The sequence below is a fragment of the Borostomias antarcticus genome (assembly GCF_949987555.1).
Source record: "Borostomias antarcticus genome assembly, chromosome: 3".
Lineage (NCBI taxonomy): Eukaryota > Metazoa > Chordata > Actinopteri > Stomiiformes > Stomiidae > Borostomias > Borostomias antarcticus.
In genome coordinates, this window is record NC_140236.1 from 4,354,441 (window position 1) to 4,370,319 (window position 15,879).

The 15,879-nt window shown below is 49.0% G+C and overlaps 1 protein-coding gene across 2 annotated transcripts in view; it reads right to left on the reverse strand.

Moving 5' to 3' along the window:
- The window catches only part of mtor (mechanistic target of rapamycin kinase), a 78,083-nt gene that overhangs the window by 17,836 nt on the left and 44,368 nt on the right, over positions 1-15,879 (reverse strand). For both annotated transcript variants that reach the window (XM_084435884.1, XM_084435883.1), the window contains exons 30-35: positions 11,608-11,747; positions 8,479-8,579; positions 6,598-6,713; positions 3,760-3,837; positions 2,921-3,028; positions 471-596 (exon numbers count right to left, since the gene is read on the reverse strand). In XM_084435884.1, coding sequence (XP_084292010.1) covers positions 471-596; positions 2,921-3,028; positions 3,760-3,837; positions 6,598-6,713; positions 8,479-8,579; positions 11,608-11,747 — 669 coding nt within the window. The remainder of the gene's footprint in view (positions 1-470; positions 597-2,920; positions 3,029-3,759; positions 3,838-6,597; positions 6,714-8,478; positions 8,580-11,607; positions 11,748-15,879) is intronic.

Here is a 15,879-nt window from a genome sequence, read left to right on the forward strand (position 1 = left end):
TGCAATCTACTACAATCACTTAGAATAACAGTGAGGAAGAGGAGGGAAATTGTGACACTTTATTGACCAGATTCAGGCTCGGGTTTCTAAACAGTGTGATTGAGAGAGCTACGCTACGCTCATCCGCCATTTCCGTAGCGGTCTCACTTCATGAGGATTTGCCCTCCACGGGCTTCATGGTACATGGAACGCCCAACTGGGGTAGGCCGGGGTTGGTTTGATGAGAAGCGTTTTTGATTTAAAGGCTCTGGAAGTTCGCTCAAGTCTTCCGAGCCTCATGAGATTCCGCGTGGTCATCGACCGGACGCCACGCCACATCCCCTCTGCTACGGCGATGTAAAACCCCACCCTGATTAGTAATGCAGCTTCGGTGGAGTACACAGCATGTACTGAATACTCATTAAAGTATACTGTGTACCACGTCGTAAAAATTGGTCATTTTAAGAATTTACATTTTAGTATGTACTCACCAAGCGTCCACTCTTGCCACAGAGGCTGGCGTACTTGAGCCAGGTCCTCATGTCCTCGTGGGGGTTGATGACCAGGGAGCGCACCATCAGGATCCTCTGCCAGTCCTCCACGATGCGCTGGCAACCCTGGGGGGGGGGAAGGGGAGGGGGGGGGGGGGGCAATGTCACATCACACTCGTTAACAGCAGCACGTCAGCTCAGCAGCACGTCAGCTCAGCAGCACGTCAGCTCAGCCCTCTCTACGGTTTCTTTTTATTTGTTTATGTTGAAACATCTGAAGTTATTTCTTTTTTTTTTCTGGAGGGGGGTGGGGGGTGGGGGCAACATCTGAGGTGTCGAGAGAGAAGTCCAACACGTGCGCAAACACAAGACGGGAGCCCGAGGCAGCAGAGTACTATAGAAAATCCACGGCACCCACTTATGAACCACACACACACACTCACACACGCGCACACACACAGTACAAGAGTCACGTGCGACTGCAAGTAGCACGCCGTCCATCAAAAGCTGGGGTGCCGTGATGCGCGGCGGCTGGGGTCCCGTGTGTGTACACATGCCCACACTGTGGTGATGTGGGACCATCCCAGTCCCTCTGCCTCAATCCCAGTCTTTTGACAGGGGAAAGAGTGTGTGTGTGTGTGTGTGTGTGAGAGAGAGAGAGAGAGAGAGACACAGAGTGAGAGTGACAGAGAGAGGGGAGACCGAAAGGGGGAGAGAAGTAGGGGGTCTCCATGACAGATGTGCCAGGGTTGGCCGCCAATAAATCACTAGCGAGAGGAGTTCTGTCAACATGCCCCCAGCTCTGCTGAGACCATTAGGGCCCTAGTGTTTGTTCAGGGGGAGCCTCTTGATCCAACACCCGTCACCCCCCCCCCCTCCCTCCCTCCCTCCCTCTCTCCCTCTACCCCTTCTCATCTTTTTTTATGAATGGAAAAAGTCTGAGACGATCAAGGGGTTTTCACAACACGGAGACAACGAGTTGAAGCCAGTGTGTGTGAGTGTGTGTGTGTGTGTGTGTGTCTGGGGGCGTTATGGGCCAACATTCCCCTCAGGGGAGCTGTTTCACAGCTCCGGAGAAGATGTAAATAACCTCCCTTGTTGGGTTGTCGCCTAGGCAACGGGCGCCAAAAAGGTTTGAGGTTCCGCTGGCCGAAAGCGTTGCTGCATCAGAAGCACCTGAACCGGTGGAGATGCTCGCCGCGTCGACCAGACACGAGGGGGGGTAGTATCAATCCTCTCATCCTGGGACTCTCGGAGGTCTGGAGGTGATGGCGTCATGTTCCCGGAATGGTTTTCCGGGGGGGGGGGGGGGGATCAACTGTGTGCTGTAGATTAGCTCCACACCCCGCTGGTGCGGAGTTTGGGCTTTTTTTTGGGGGGGTAGAAACGTGCACAGGCAAGACATGAGGCTATCAAGACGCTACGACTAGCAATTACGGCGGCGGTGGGGAAACGTGGAAAACGTGTATTTTTTGACTCCGTCTTTAGAGACGGTGTTTGTTGACGGACTGGTACGTTTGTATTGGGTTGCACAGACTTGGCGGGAGACGCCGTTTTTTCGGGCCAGTGATGGTTTTGTGGTCGTCTTCATGTCTTATTGTTTACAGTTTGGGGTGTATAAAACTCAGTAATTATCCATTATTAATCATAATCACTGTAATCATAATCAGTCTCTGTGGAAGTCTGAGGTCGGGACTGTGGGAGGTTCGTTTCACACAGGATTGTTCTGGATGAATCAGATGAAAACTATGGTGACTTGAAAGAATCTAATGCAGCCATGTCTTGCAAATGTCTGCAGCGTCGAAGGTTATACCCATAGACAACAAGAAACAGCTTAAACCCAAGAATACAACAATGTTATTGCAGGTTATGAATTATGAACACAACCATGCCTCATTTATGACAGCACGGTTGGACACTGTTGACGTTGTGTGAGTGTGTGTAGAGATGATGGCTGTTCACAGATTACAGGAACAGATGCATGTGTGTTGGGGGCAGGGAGTGTGAACAGGATGTCCAAATGTATCTGTGTGTGTGTGCGCGCGCACGTGTGTGTGCGCATGTGTGTGTGTGCGCATGTGTGTGTGTATATGTGTGTATGTGTGTGTGTGTGTATTATGTGTGTGTGTGTACAGTATGTGTGTGTGTGTGTGTATATGTGTGTGTGTGTGCGCGTGTGTGTGTATGTGTCTATATGTGTGTGTATGTGTGTGTGTGTATATATGTGTGTGTGTGTGTGTGTATGTGTCTATATGTGTGTGTATGTGTGTGTGTGTATATATGTGTGTGTGTGTGTGTGTGTGTGTATGTGTGTGTACTGTATATGTGTGTGTGTGTGTGTGTGTGTATGTGTGTGTATATGTGTGTGTGTGTGTATACATGTGTGTGTGTGTGCGTGTGTATATGTGTGTGTGTATGTGTGTGTGTGTGTGTGTGTCCTCTCCGGTCACCTGGAGCCTCTCCCACCACGTCTCCCGTATGATGTCCCTCCTCTCTGGGACCAGCTTGTACTGGATGACCTCCTCCAGCTCAGACAGCATCTGACAAGACACCATGGCCTGCAAAACACACACACACACACACACACACACACACACACACACACAACACGCTGACGTTCAGTCATATCACATCATACTGTATCCATGTGGTACCACTTTCACCACAAACCCAACAGTCTATGACTGCATCTTCCTGGCCTGCTCGTACTCCTAACCAGAAACACAGGTTATCTGCGGTGGAGGTAGAGGGATCTCCGGACGCCATAATCCTCGCCAAACTCTCCGCCAGCACCGCCGACTACGATCCCCCATGTTCGACTTCTATTAGTCTGGATGTGAGCTCACTATCTGCTCCTATCTGCAGGCAATCTCTACAACGTCACGTCCCTACTTCCACGGCGGTTTGCGGAGGGTGACTGACAGCCGCGCAGCGAGCCAAGTCCGTTTCTCTCTCTTTCATTGTAATTGCCGTCAGTGTCGGCTGTCAAGCCGATAGCAGCCTCGCATCTGAGACCATCTGTATGGAATCGGCTCCTATGATGCCCTTCCAACAGCGACCTGCCAGGTTGCTTTAATGCAATTGACAGGGATAGAACCATCGGGTCACATGGGGGGTCAAACAGCTAGGATGATCTAAGTAGTGTACACAGCAGATCGTCGGGAATTACATACCGCGGTAGCGGCGATGCTAGCTTCTGCCGTGAGGATCTCGGGCTATTGTTGACTGAATGGCTGTGTGTGATCATGAGTTGGAAGGCTCCTAGGATGCCGGTGGAAACAGTCCTTACCCCGTAAGCTCGACTGTAGCTCTCTCCAGCCATGGCGGTGAGCTCAGCGTCCAGCAGATCTCTGGCCTTGTCGATGCACTGGAACATCCACGCACGCACGCAGACACACACACAGTCACACACACACACACACACACACACACACACACACACACACGTACGCACGTTATGAGGGCGTAAAGCATGTTTTACATCACGACCGTTCTTTTCAGAGAGCCCGTGACATTTAACAGCCTAATACTAATTTTCAGAGAGCGCAAGACATTTACCAGACTAGCAGACTCATGCACATGACGACGGACTCTCAGTCCTCCGTCTCCTCGGTAACGGCGAGGACGAGTGGACCAGGCCATTTCCTCAGCAGCGAAAACGTGAACTTGCGACTTGAACCTGGACCATGGACCTCGAGCTCGGCCAGTGCCGACATCAGCTCCTGGCACCTTGGTTACAAGACCAATGGGACTGGACTGGGTTGAGCTCACAAACGCCCTCCGTCAAACCCGGGGCGGCAGTGACACACTCGTCTGCGCGTCCCGGTCATACCCCGCCGCCGCCAGCGCCGTCACATTGGCCCGCTTTGATTATACAAGCTGCACTGCTCGTTAACACTCGACCGTTCCTATTCGCTCTCTCTCTGCCAGGTATTTTATATGGGCAGGCAAGCGCTTTATATGAACAGGTAAATTGTAATATAGTTATATAACCGTGGCCGATAACGAGCCAACAAACCACTCCGGCTCCTTTACGACCGCGCGGACGTTCCAATAAGGGAGCGGCGGACGAATCAGAGAAGGAGAATGAAACGGGAAGACGCAGGCCGGTGGAAAGCCCCCGCACTTACCGTTCTCCTGCTGGCGGCAACGCTGCTACACACCATAATTACGGCCAGGAGCAGACGAGGAAGCATGGAGAGGAAAGGGGGGGGGGGGGGGGGGGGCTAGCTGTTTCAGCATGCCTACGAGCAATTATAGTACCTTTTCGGAGGGGTGGTGGGTGGGGGGGGTCTGGTGATTGCGTGCCGAAACACCCCGACAGGTATTCACAACATGAGGAGGGGGAGGGGGCGGGGCTGGGCACTCGGAGGTGAGGTGACAATGAGGCTGGTTCCTTATACAGGCCAAAGTCAGGCAACAGGTTTGTTTACCCGGGACCTGTGCACTGTACCTTCAACAGAGGCCTGGTCAGGTTGGCTTCTGATGAATGTGGTGTGCGAATGTGTGTGAAAACCTCCTCCTGGCTTGCGGACGCCCAGGTCAGGTTCTATAGTGTGTTTCCATTGTAGTGGTTCGAACAGTTGCTCTAATAATATAGTGGCCATGTACTGTATTAGCCTTTTAAAAGCATTGGTAGGAATATGTGACGGCCACTGGTGGCTTGGTCCTTAGGTCTGCCGTCCTCAAAATGCACTGGAGGGCACAGTACTTCAGTTTTCCTTTTTTCATATTCCAAAAATTGAAGTTGCAAAGAACCCAATCAATATAATAATTGACAATATAATTTGTCATTTATCCTTGAAAAGTCAATATAATTTTGTCATCAAAAGTCCATGTCCTGTGAGAAGCCATATTTCTCTGCTTAGTGATTTCAAGTGTACCAACATTCACAGAAGCGTACCTTCTGCAGATTCCCATGCACGGCACGTGTTTCAAAAGCTTCCAAAAACTGAAGAATCACCTTGGAAGACATAAGGACCTAACCTCCAGGGCCTGTCGCATATTGAAAAGCACTCAAAACAGCTCCTAGATCCACCCAGCAGAGCAGTAGAAACCGCAGTTTACCACACATCATTAATAACGGCTCTGCCGGGCTGTTATGGACCCACTGTTGTGTTTGCGTGACGCAGAGGAACAGACCGATCACTCTTAGGTTAACGACGGCGAGCCAGGACAGCCTCGGACGTACGCGCGCTCGGCTCCTCGGCGCGCGCACCTCGGCGGCGGCGGCGGAGCGAAAACCCTCCCGAGTATACGAGTCTGGAATCAGGAGGGCTTAAGAACGGGGATTATCAACAGTATCCGGAAGACAACTGAGCTCATGTTGACATTTGAGCTTTCACCCTGTTCCCTCCTCCATCTGCTTTTGATTCCGCCTTCGTTCGTTGAGAATAGGCTCATCGGCAAAGAGAGCCAAAAGTGGCCTTTCCTTTTCGGCTAGGGGAGAGACTCTCGCAGACCAGACCACACCTGGACTTAATCTCCCAATGAAAGCGGGAGGACAAAGAGGAGATGAGGGGGCGGGCGGGGTGCACGTCTCCTGAGGGCTATGGAGGGAGGGCGACTCTGTGGATGAGTCCTGAGAGACAGGGGGCGGGGGGGGGGGGGGGGCGGAGGAACAGGTGTCGAACGGTGTCGACGGCGAGGAGGCCCGTGTTTCGTTAAGACGGCCTGGCACCGAGCCTGGATGGATCTTCCCCCTGGGACCAATGAGCTCATCTAAATCCTCCATCATCCCTCGGCCATTGGGAAGGTCAGGAGACGAACCTACCAGACCTCGCCGTTACAAAAAAAAAACGAAAGAAAAAGGGTCCTTTATTTGCCAGGGGGGTGAACAGCCTCTATGATTTATGATCAGGGGAGTTACATAACGTTTCCACACCAAGGAAGTGCCACATTGTAAAAGAAGCGGTTTTGTGTTTTATTCGTTCCGTGAAAGTGAATGTGTAGACCTGTTCAAAAGCACCAGGAGCGGACCAATTAAAATAAGGTATAGGAACATATGTCTCGATTTACGTTTCTGTCTGGAAAAACTGACATAGTTTGAGGAAACGGACAATCAAAAAAATCTGTACACAGGAAGAGGTTCAGCTAGTGGGTGACGAGAGCTGCTGATGTCACGCACCTGCTGGGCCAATGAGAAGAGGTCCTGATGCAGCGCCAGCACGGCCCTGTAGAAGGCCCCGTCGTGGGTGTCCCTGGGGATCATACACGTGTACTCCTCCATACTATCCCAGTGGCCTGTACACACACACACACACACACACACACACACACACACGCACACGCACACGCACACACACACAGAAAGACAAACTACAACTGAAGGAAAAGTGCTACTGAATATTTGAGGTTAACATGGGGGCTCGACAACAATTGAATCTGTACGCTCTAGCAAAACCAGCTCCACTAGAACTAACTTCTTCACAATGCATGAATACCCAGGGCCCGCGGCTCGGTTACAGCTGAGGTTCTTCACTGAGCTCTACAATCAACTTAATGCGCAAGAAATCAAGGAAAACTGTCTGCCAGACTTAATATTTAGACTCCTCCAGACACCAACAGAAGAATGCCCTCAGCGTTCAGGTGGGCGGGTTCAGCGGTCCAGCAGTTTGTTGGGGTTAGGGATCAGGTTTTAAAGCAACGAAGCCATCGGCCTCTGGGGCTCCATAAGCAGTAAGTGTGGTCTCCATTCGTTCCCCTCACATAGTAGCATAGCACCAGGCGAGTTGTTCTCCACCATTGCACATTATGATGAGATTACAGTACAAGTGGATACCATTCCCGTCTGGATGTACAGGGCGGGGGGTGGGGGGTCTGCAGACGTTATCGTTAGCTTGGCTTAAGATGCAGTGAGTCGTGGAGAATGGTCGTGCGCTTGCCGTTTAGTGCTCCCTTGGGTTAGTGGGTTGTCTAGGGTAGTGGGGTGTCTAGGGTAGTGGTAGTGGGGTGTCTAGGGTAGTGGTAGTGGGGTGTCTAGGGTAGTGGTGTGTCTAGGGTAGTGGTAGTGGGGTGTCTAGGGTAGTGGTAGTGGGGTGTCTAGGGTAGTGGTAGTGGGGTGTCTAGGGTAGTGGTAGTGGGGTGTCTAGGGTAGTGGTAGTGGGGTGTCTAGGGTAGTGGTAGTGGGGTGTCTAGGGTAGTGGTGTGTCTAGGGTAGTGGTAGTGGGGTGTCTAGGGTAGTGGTAGTGGGGTGTCTAGGGTAGTGGTAGTGGGGTGTCTAGGGTAGTGGTAGTGGGGTGTCTAGGGTAGTGGTAGTGGGGTGTCTAGGGAAGAGGTGTGTCTAGGGTAGTGGGGTGTCTAGGGTAGTGGTAGTGGGGTGTCTAGGGTAGTGGTGTGTGGGGTGTCTAGGGTAGTGGTAGTGGGGTGTCTAGGGTAGTGGTAGTGGGGTGTCTAGGGTAGTGGTAGTGGGGTGTCTAGGGTAGTGGTAGTGGGGTGTCTAGGGTAGTGGTAGTGGGGTGTCTAGGGTAGTGGTAGTGGGGTGTCTAGGGAAGAGGTGTGTCTAGGGTAGTGGGGTGTCTAGGGTAGTGGTAGTGGGGTGTCTAGGGTAGTGGTAGTGGGGTGTCTAGGGTAGTGGTGTGTCTAGGGTAGTGGTAGTGGGGTGTCTAGGGTAGTGGTAGTGGGGTGTCTAGGGTAGTGGTAGTGGGGTGTCTAGGGTAGTGGGGTGTCTAGGGTAGTGGTGTGTGGGGTGTCTAGGGTAGTGGTAGTGGGGTGTCTAGGGTAGTGGGGTGTCTAGGGTAGTGGTAGTGGGGTGTCTAGAGTAGTGGGGTGTCCAGGGTAGTGGGGTGTCCAGGGTAGTGGGGTGTCATGGGTAGTGGGGTGTCATGGGTAGTGGGGTGTCTAGGGTAGTGGTAGTGGGGTGTCTAGAGTAGTGGGGTGTCCAGGGTAGTGGGGTGTCCAGGGTAGTGGGGTGTCCAGGGTAGTGGGGTGTCATGGGTAGTGGGGTGTCATGGGTAGTGGTTTCTACTGTACTGCTTGTTGGTGAGTGAGGTGAGGCGCTGGCTCTTACCCAGACCCCAGGCTGCCGCGGCCGCCATGCGGGCCATCTTAGCCTGGGTGTCCTCCGTCACCAGCGTCCACTCCTCACAGCACTGCTGATGCAGCTGGCCCCTGGGACACACACACACACACGCACGCACACACGCACACACACACGTACACGCGCACACACACACACAAACACACGCACACGCACACACACACGCACACACACACACACACGGGGGAAAAGGGTTAAGAAAAGCCAAGGGATAACGAGGCTTTCGTATAAAATCACTTTTGATTTTGCTTTTCCGAGTCAAACGCAAGTTGGAAACACAATCAAAAGACTACATTCATCATACATCATCCATAGGAATGCGGATAGATCCATCGCTGATCCCCATTCGACCTGCCCCTTGAGTCAACCCAGCCGTACTGGCATGAGATGAAGAACTTGCCTTCCACTCGACGTACGCCCGTTTTGAAAAGATTTGCGACTGAGAGTCAACTATGCATGCGCCAACCTGACTGTGACTAGCACAACAATACGTATCACAGTAAAAAAAAATAATACTTTTTTCCCATCCAAGACCAGGTGAACTCAACCAGCCCTATTTTCACATGAGGTGGTACATAGAACAGTATGTCCACTCCCCACTGTTCCCAGAGGATGGAGGCCCTGCTTTTGCACGTGTTTCATGGGAAGGGCATTGATTGAACGCGTTACAGATTAGAGGGGGGAGAGATTTGGGACAGGTTGTTTTGGGGGGGGGGGTGAGGAGAAGTATTTCCCCAGCTGTCTGGCTAGAGCTTGATCTATGGAGGCTAGAAAAACAAAAAGTCCTGAGTCATTGATGGCGTGCGTGCTTCACGTAGGCTAACCCAGCGGGTGGTCTGGAAAGGTACGGCTATCGGTGGACTCAGCAGCTCATCGCTCAAACCGGTGGAATTTCCCTGGAATAATAGAAAAACTAATATCGTGAGTTTGAAGACGGCTTATACTTCATTTTGTTAAGGATTAGAGGCTTTGGGGACGCGTTCTTTTCGCCGGTGGCAGCCTAACAATATTCCAGAATCAATCTGCCAATGAAACCAAATGAATTAGACTGATTCAATCCAAGTGATTACCTCTGCCCCAGGGACAGCGCAGGGCGAAAGGTAATGTTTTCGGTGGCGTTTTTTGCATGCGTGTGTTTGTCTTTTAGCAGGATTACGCAAAAACTACTCGACTGATTTTCGCAAAACTCGGTGGAAGGGTGTAGCATGGTCCACCTTAGAACCCATTACATTTTGGAGCATATCCGAAGCACGGATTGGGTCCACAGGTCGCCCAAACACAGACGGACTGGCCATTCACCTCCATTCATTTTTTGGACTATGATTACGCAAAAACTACCAAACTGATTTTGATGGAACTCGGTGGAGGGGTGCATCATGGGGCACCTTAGAACCTATTATATTTTGGAGCAGATCTGAATCACAGGCCGGAACCACGAATGAAAACAAAACTTAGAACGAATTCAGCTCCCTGTGTGGGGGTGCTAGAGAGGGGGGGTTTAGACTGGGGTGTGCGGGGGGAGAGCCCGGAGTACACCGCACTGTCCCCCGCCAGCTGTGACCCGAGGGGGGCGCCACAGAGCCAAATACAGCTGCCCATTCACCTCCAGTCATTTTTTGTGACAAGGATTACATAAAAATTACCAAATTGCTAAACTCATGGAGAAACATGGATTTATTACTTGCACTAAGGTCATGTATAAAATAAAATTGTCCATTCTGTCACATAATTTAAACAACATGACTAGCACTGTGGAGTGAACAGAATCAAATATTTAGACAAATCTGTCAGAGAACTGAACAACATTATTTTTTGGACTAGGATTACACAAATCATGCTCTTCATGAAACTCGGTGGAGGGTTGTAGCATGGGCCAATTTATAACCCATTCAATTTTGGCGTCACAACACGGATTCACTGAGCACCATTTCTAGTTTAATTAGTAATCTCTAACATTAGGGTTTGAGACACAAACTGTAAACCAGCTGGATCTTCAAAACAGCTGTTTCAAGAACACTTGGCCCCATCTTATGAGATCTAAAAGCATCTGACAAACGTTGAGGGTGGGCTGAGGGATCATTTTAGACACTGCATTGCCTCTCAGAACAAAGAGAAACTATACAGAACCCTCAGCCCTAGCTGGAAACAATGCATTGTCATGAGACTGCTATCCTTAAGTCATGACATCGTCAGTAGATGTCAGCCCTTTGTGCAAAAAAACACAAGGGGAACTATGGCACAACACCAATTCATACATAAGCTAATTAGCACCTGGCCAGCGTCAAAACTCGAAGATACGCCTGTCTGTGCTCTTCTGTCACTGCGTGACGTTACTTCCAAACAACTCAACTTAACTGAATCACCAGCATGCAGGGAAAGCATTGAAGAGAGAGAGAGGGGGAGAGAGAGAGAGGAAGAGAGAGAGAGAGGGGAAGAGAGAGAGAGGGGAAGTGAGAGAGAGGGGAAGAGAGAGAGAGGGGAAGAGAGAGAGGGGAAGGGAGAGAGAGGGAAAGAGAGAGAGAGGGGAAGGGAGAGAGAGGGAAAGAGAGAGAGAGGGGAAGGGCGAGGGAAAGAAAGAAAGTCCTTGGCGCTGTCGGAGGTACGGTGAGGTTTCATGCAGTCCAGAGATTTACTGGACTGACTGACAGTCCTTACACTTCCCAGCAATATTGCTATTCTCTCCTTTCAGGAAACACAGGCTTCTCTCCTCATGCCGTGTCTTCCCAGAGCCCGAGGCTAGATTCCATCAGGAACAGCCTACCGATCCTTTGTGACTGTGAGCAAACTTCAAAGTACTGAGGATGGGCCTGCTCCGGGCGAATCTTCCCTCTCACAAACCTTGTCTTTCTCCATTACGCTCAGTATATCCAGCAATTCAAACGTCTTCATGCAGAAAAATAATGGCCACTAAGCATGAAAATATTGGGCAGAACACATGACTGGAAAATCTTTGTCTTTACAACTTGGTCATGATACAACTGTTAGGATTTGTCCTTACGAGTTTTAGAGTTAGCCATGTATCATATTTACTGGAATATTGCAGCTATAAACTTGCTCTTCCAAAATTTGAGTTGAGGACTAAGTTCCTCTGTAACTCACCACTCTCCCAGAGCCTCCAAGCAGCGCATCCGCCCCAGGATCAGCTCAGGGTCCTCTTTGTTCATGTCTATCTTCTTGTCATAGGCCACCAGGGCGTCCTCCCACTCATGCAGCTTCTCATACCAGGTTGCTTGGATTTCCTGTCAAAATGATAGTGGGAAGGTGAGACACAAACAGGTATATATTTGGACATTGACACAGTTTTCATCATTGTGGCTCTGTACACCACCACGATGGATTTGATACGAATCAAGAAGTGCTTTAAGTGCTGACTCGGCTTTAATTTGAGGGTATTTACATGCAAATCAGGAGAACGGTGGAGGAATTAGAAAAGATTTTATACATGCCCTCCCTAAGCCTTTTTACGGGACCAAAAAGAATTTGGCTGCTCAGTTGTTCCATGGCCAAGTGTGTTATTCCCTCATTATTTTATTTACAAGGAGCAGATAAAAGGTCTAGAGGTCATTTCAAGTGTGGTACTTGCATTTGGAATCTGCTGCTGTCAACTCTCAATATGAAATCCAAAGAGCCGTCACTACCAGTGAAGCAGGCCATCATTAAGTTGAATCAAAACAAACCCATCAGAGACGGCAAAAACATTACAGTCGGTGTGGCCAAATAAACTGTTTGGTTCAGTGCATTCTTCAAAAGAAAGGCAAGGCAAGTTTATTTGTATTGCACATTTCAGCAATAAGACAATTCAAAGTGCTTTACATGAGACATTAATAGCATCAAGACAAAGTCTTGCATTTCATATAAAATGAAATGCAAAAAAGGACATTTAAAACAAAATGCAGAAAAAATAAAATACAGGAATAACGGTTACAGTGCCGTGTATGAATGAATAATTATTTGATTTAATAAAAAGCAGCGGCAAAAAGAAAAGTCTTCAGTCTTGATTTAAAAGAACTGAGAGTTGCAGCAGACCTGCAGTTTTCTGGAAGTTTGTTCCAGATATGTGGAGCATAAAAACTGAACGCTGCTTCTCCATCTTTTGTTTTAACTCTGGGGACAGAAAGCAGGCCTGTACCAGACGACCTGAGAGGTCTGGATGGTTCATAACGTAGCAGCAGATCAGAAATATATATTTGGCCCTAAACCATTCAGTGCTTTATAAACCAGCAGCAGTATTTTAAAGTCAATTCTTTGACAGACAGGTATCCAGTGTAAGGACCTCAGAACTGGAGTGATGTGATCCACTTTCTTGGTCTTAGGAGAAGAAAGAACGCACTGGTGAGCTCAGTAACACGAAAAGACCTGGAAGACAACTGAAAACAACTGTGGTGGATGACAGAAGTATTATTTCCCTGGTGAAGAAAGACCCCTTCACAAAAGTTGGCCAGATCAAGAACACTCCTCAGGAGGAGGTAGGCGTATCAGTGTCAAAGTCAACAATCAAGAGAAGACTTCACCAGAGGAAATACAGAGGGTTCACCACAAGATGGAAACCACTGGTGAGCCTCAGAAACAGGAAGAACAGATGAGAGTTTGCCAAAACACTAAAAAAAGCCTGTGTAGTTCTTGAACAACATCCTACGGACAGATGAGACAAAGATCAACTTGTACCAGAATGATGGGAAGAGAAGACTATGGTGAAGGGAATGAACTGCTCATGATCCAAAGCATACCAGCTCATTCAAGATCAAGATACAGGATCTGTATATGGTTCGCACATACTAGGAATTTGACTAGGGTTAAAGCATACTGTATGCTGTTGCGGACGACATAGGGACAGGGTGCAGGACAGGATGGGACAGTGCAAAGACATGTCAGTGCACAACAGTACAAAAAAAACAGTGCAAATACAAAAATCAGTGCAAACAAAATACAGTGCAATGTGCAAATTACGATTTACAAAAAAAAAGGGGGAGGCACAAATGCAATATACATACTATATACAGGATGGGGTGTCATGAGTGTATGTACAGTGAGTGTGCAGAGTGTAGAGTGTAGTGTGGTGGACGAGCAGTGCTATGTACAGAGTGTGCAATGTGCGTGCTGTTGAGGTATGCGGATCACTCAGAGGGCGTGTGCTAGGTGGTATAGAGTCAGTGGTGGGGGGATGTGTTGTGGGGGGACACAAAGCCTTGTTGCCCACCTCCCTTGTTCTCTGTAAAGCGCATTGTGTTGCCTCTGGGTATGAAATGCGCTATACAAATAAAGCTTTGATTGATTGATTGATTGATTGATGAGTCTGATGGCCGTGGGAAAGAAACTTTTTGTGGCGAGTGGACCCGGTCCCGATGGACCGCAGTCTCCTGCCAGAGGGGAATGGGTCAAAGACACCGTGATCGGGATGGGAGGGGTCGGTAACTATTTTATTGGCCCATTTTAGGGTCCTAGAGGTGTGCAGGTCCTGTAGGGAGGGCAGTTTACAGCTGATCACCCTCTCAGCGGAGCGGTCTGCCCTTGTCTTTGGCTGTTGCGACTGAGAACCAGAGGGTGATGGTGGAGGTGTAGAAGAGTACCATCAATGCCTTTGGCATGTTAAATTTCTTCAGCTGCCTCAGGAAGTACTTCCTCTGCTGTGCTTTTTCGGGGTCCCGGGAGATGATGGTGCCCAGGAAGCGGAAGGAGTCAACAGGGTTCACTGAAGTGACATACAGAGTGATGGAGGGAAGCGTGGTCGACCTCCCAACTGTAGGCGGACTTGTTGCCCTGGGAGATGAGTCTGATGAGGGTGGTGTCGACTGCAAACTTCAGGAACTTGACAGACTGGTGGCTGGAAGTGCAGCTGTTCATGTACAGGGAGAAGAGTACATGGAAAAGAACACAGCCTTGGGGGGAGCCTATGCTGATAGTCCTGGAGTCAGAGACATGCTTGACCAGTTTCACATGCAGCTTCCTGTTAGACAGGAAGTCTGTGATCCACCTGCAGGTGGGTTCGGGTATGCGCATCTGGGAGAGTACACCCTCCAGAGTGAGTTGGAGGATGGTGTTGAAAGCAGAGTTGAAGACCACAAACCAGATCCTGGCGTAGGTGCCTGCGGACTCTGCTGGAGCATCCTCTACTAGCGTAGGGCCATGTTTACTGCCTCATCCACTGATCTGTTGGCTCTGTAAGTGAACTGCAGGGGGTCCAGGAGAGGGTCGGTGATGGATCTGAGATGCCGCAGAACAAGGCGCTCGAAAACCTTCATTGCTACAGAGGTCATGGCGACAGTTCTGAGGCAAGTGATCCTTGCTTTCTTGGGGACGAGGATGATGGTGGAGGTCTTGAAGCAGGCTGGAACATGGCACGTCTATATTCAGCCAAATGCTTCAGAACTAATTGGATGGCTCTTCAAAGTGCAGATGGGCACCCGAAGCATACTGCGAAACCAAAGAGTTTTTCAAGGCAAAGAAGTGGAATGTTCTGCAATGGCGAAGTCAATCTCCTGATCAGAATACAATTGAGCATACATTTCCCTTGCTGAAGACTAAACTGAAGGGAAACCACCCAAGGAAAGAGCAGTAACTGAAGACAGTTGCAGTAGAGAACTGGCAGAACTTCACCAGGGACGAGACCCGGCGTCTGGTGATGTCTATGGGTTCCAGACTTCAGGCTGTCACTGACTGCAAAGGGTTTGAAACCAAATATTAAAAATGACAATTTGATTTATGATTACGTTAGTTTGTCCAATTACTTTTGGTCCCTCCACATATAAAATGTGTTGCAATTCCTACCCCGTTCACCTGATTTGGATGTAAATACCATCAAAATTAAAGCTGAAATTTTGCACTTAAAGCACATATTGAATGTTTAATTTCAAATCCATTGTGGTGTACAGAGCCAAAATAATGAAAATTGTCATTGGCCAAATATTTACGGACCTAACTGTAAAACATTAATTAATCAGATATACAGTAGCAATTGTTATTAGCATTCACTGTCTACAACATGCAGGTGGGTCACTTCAGTAATTCAGTAATTTATTTTGCCATGAATACATTAATACCATTATTATTATTATTATTATTATTACTATTATTATTATTTGCATATTCTGCAGTGGCAAAACACTGTTACCCCTCTCCTCAAACTCAAATATTGTAGTTTTAGTGGCATAAGCCATTATTTCAACCTTTATTGATTTTTTTAGACGGGAACCTGTAAAAATGTCTCTCTACGACACTCCAAGAGTTTCCCGTCATAAGCATCTCAGGAAGTGTGCAAACCTGGCATGACTTCTAGTGACCTGGTGATGAGCCTGACTGGAATAGTAAACAGGTCTGCTAGCTCACTCTGACAGTAAAGGCCACAGACTCTTTAGCTCATAAACAAGCTTCCTG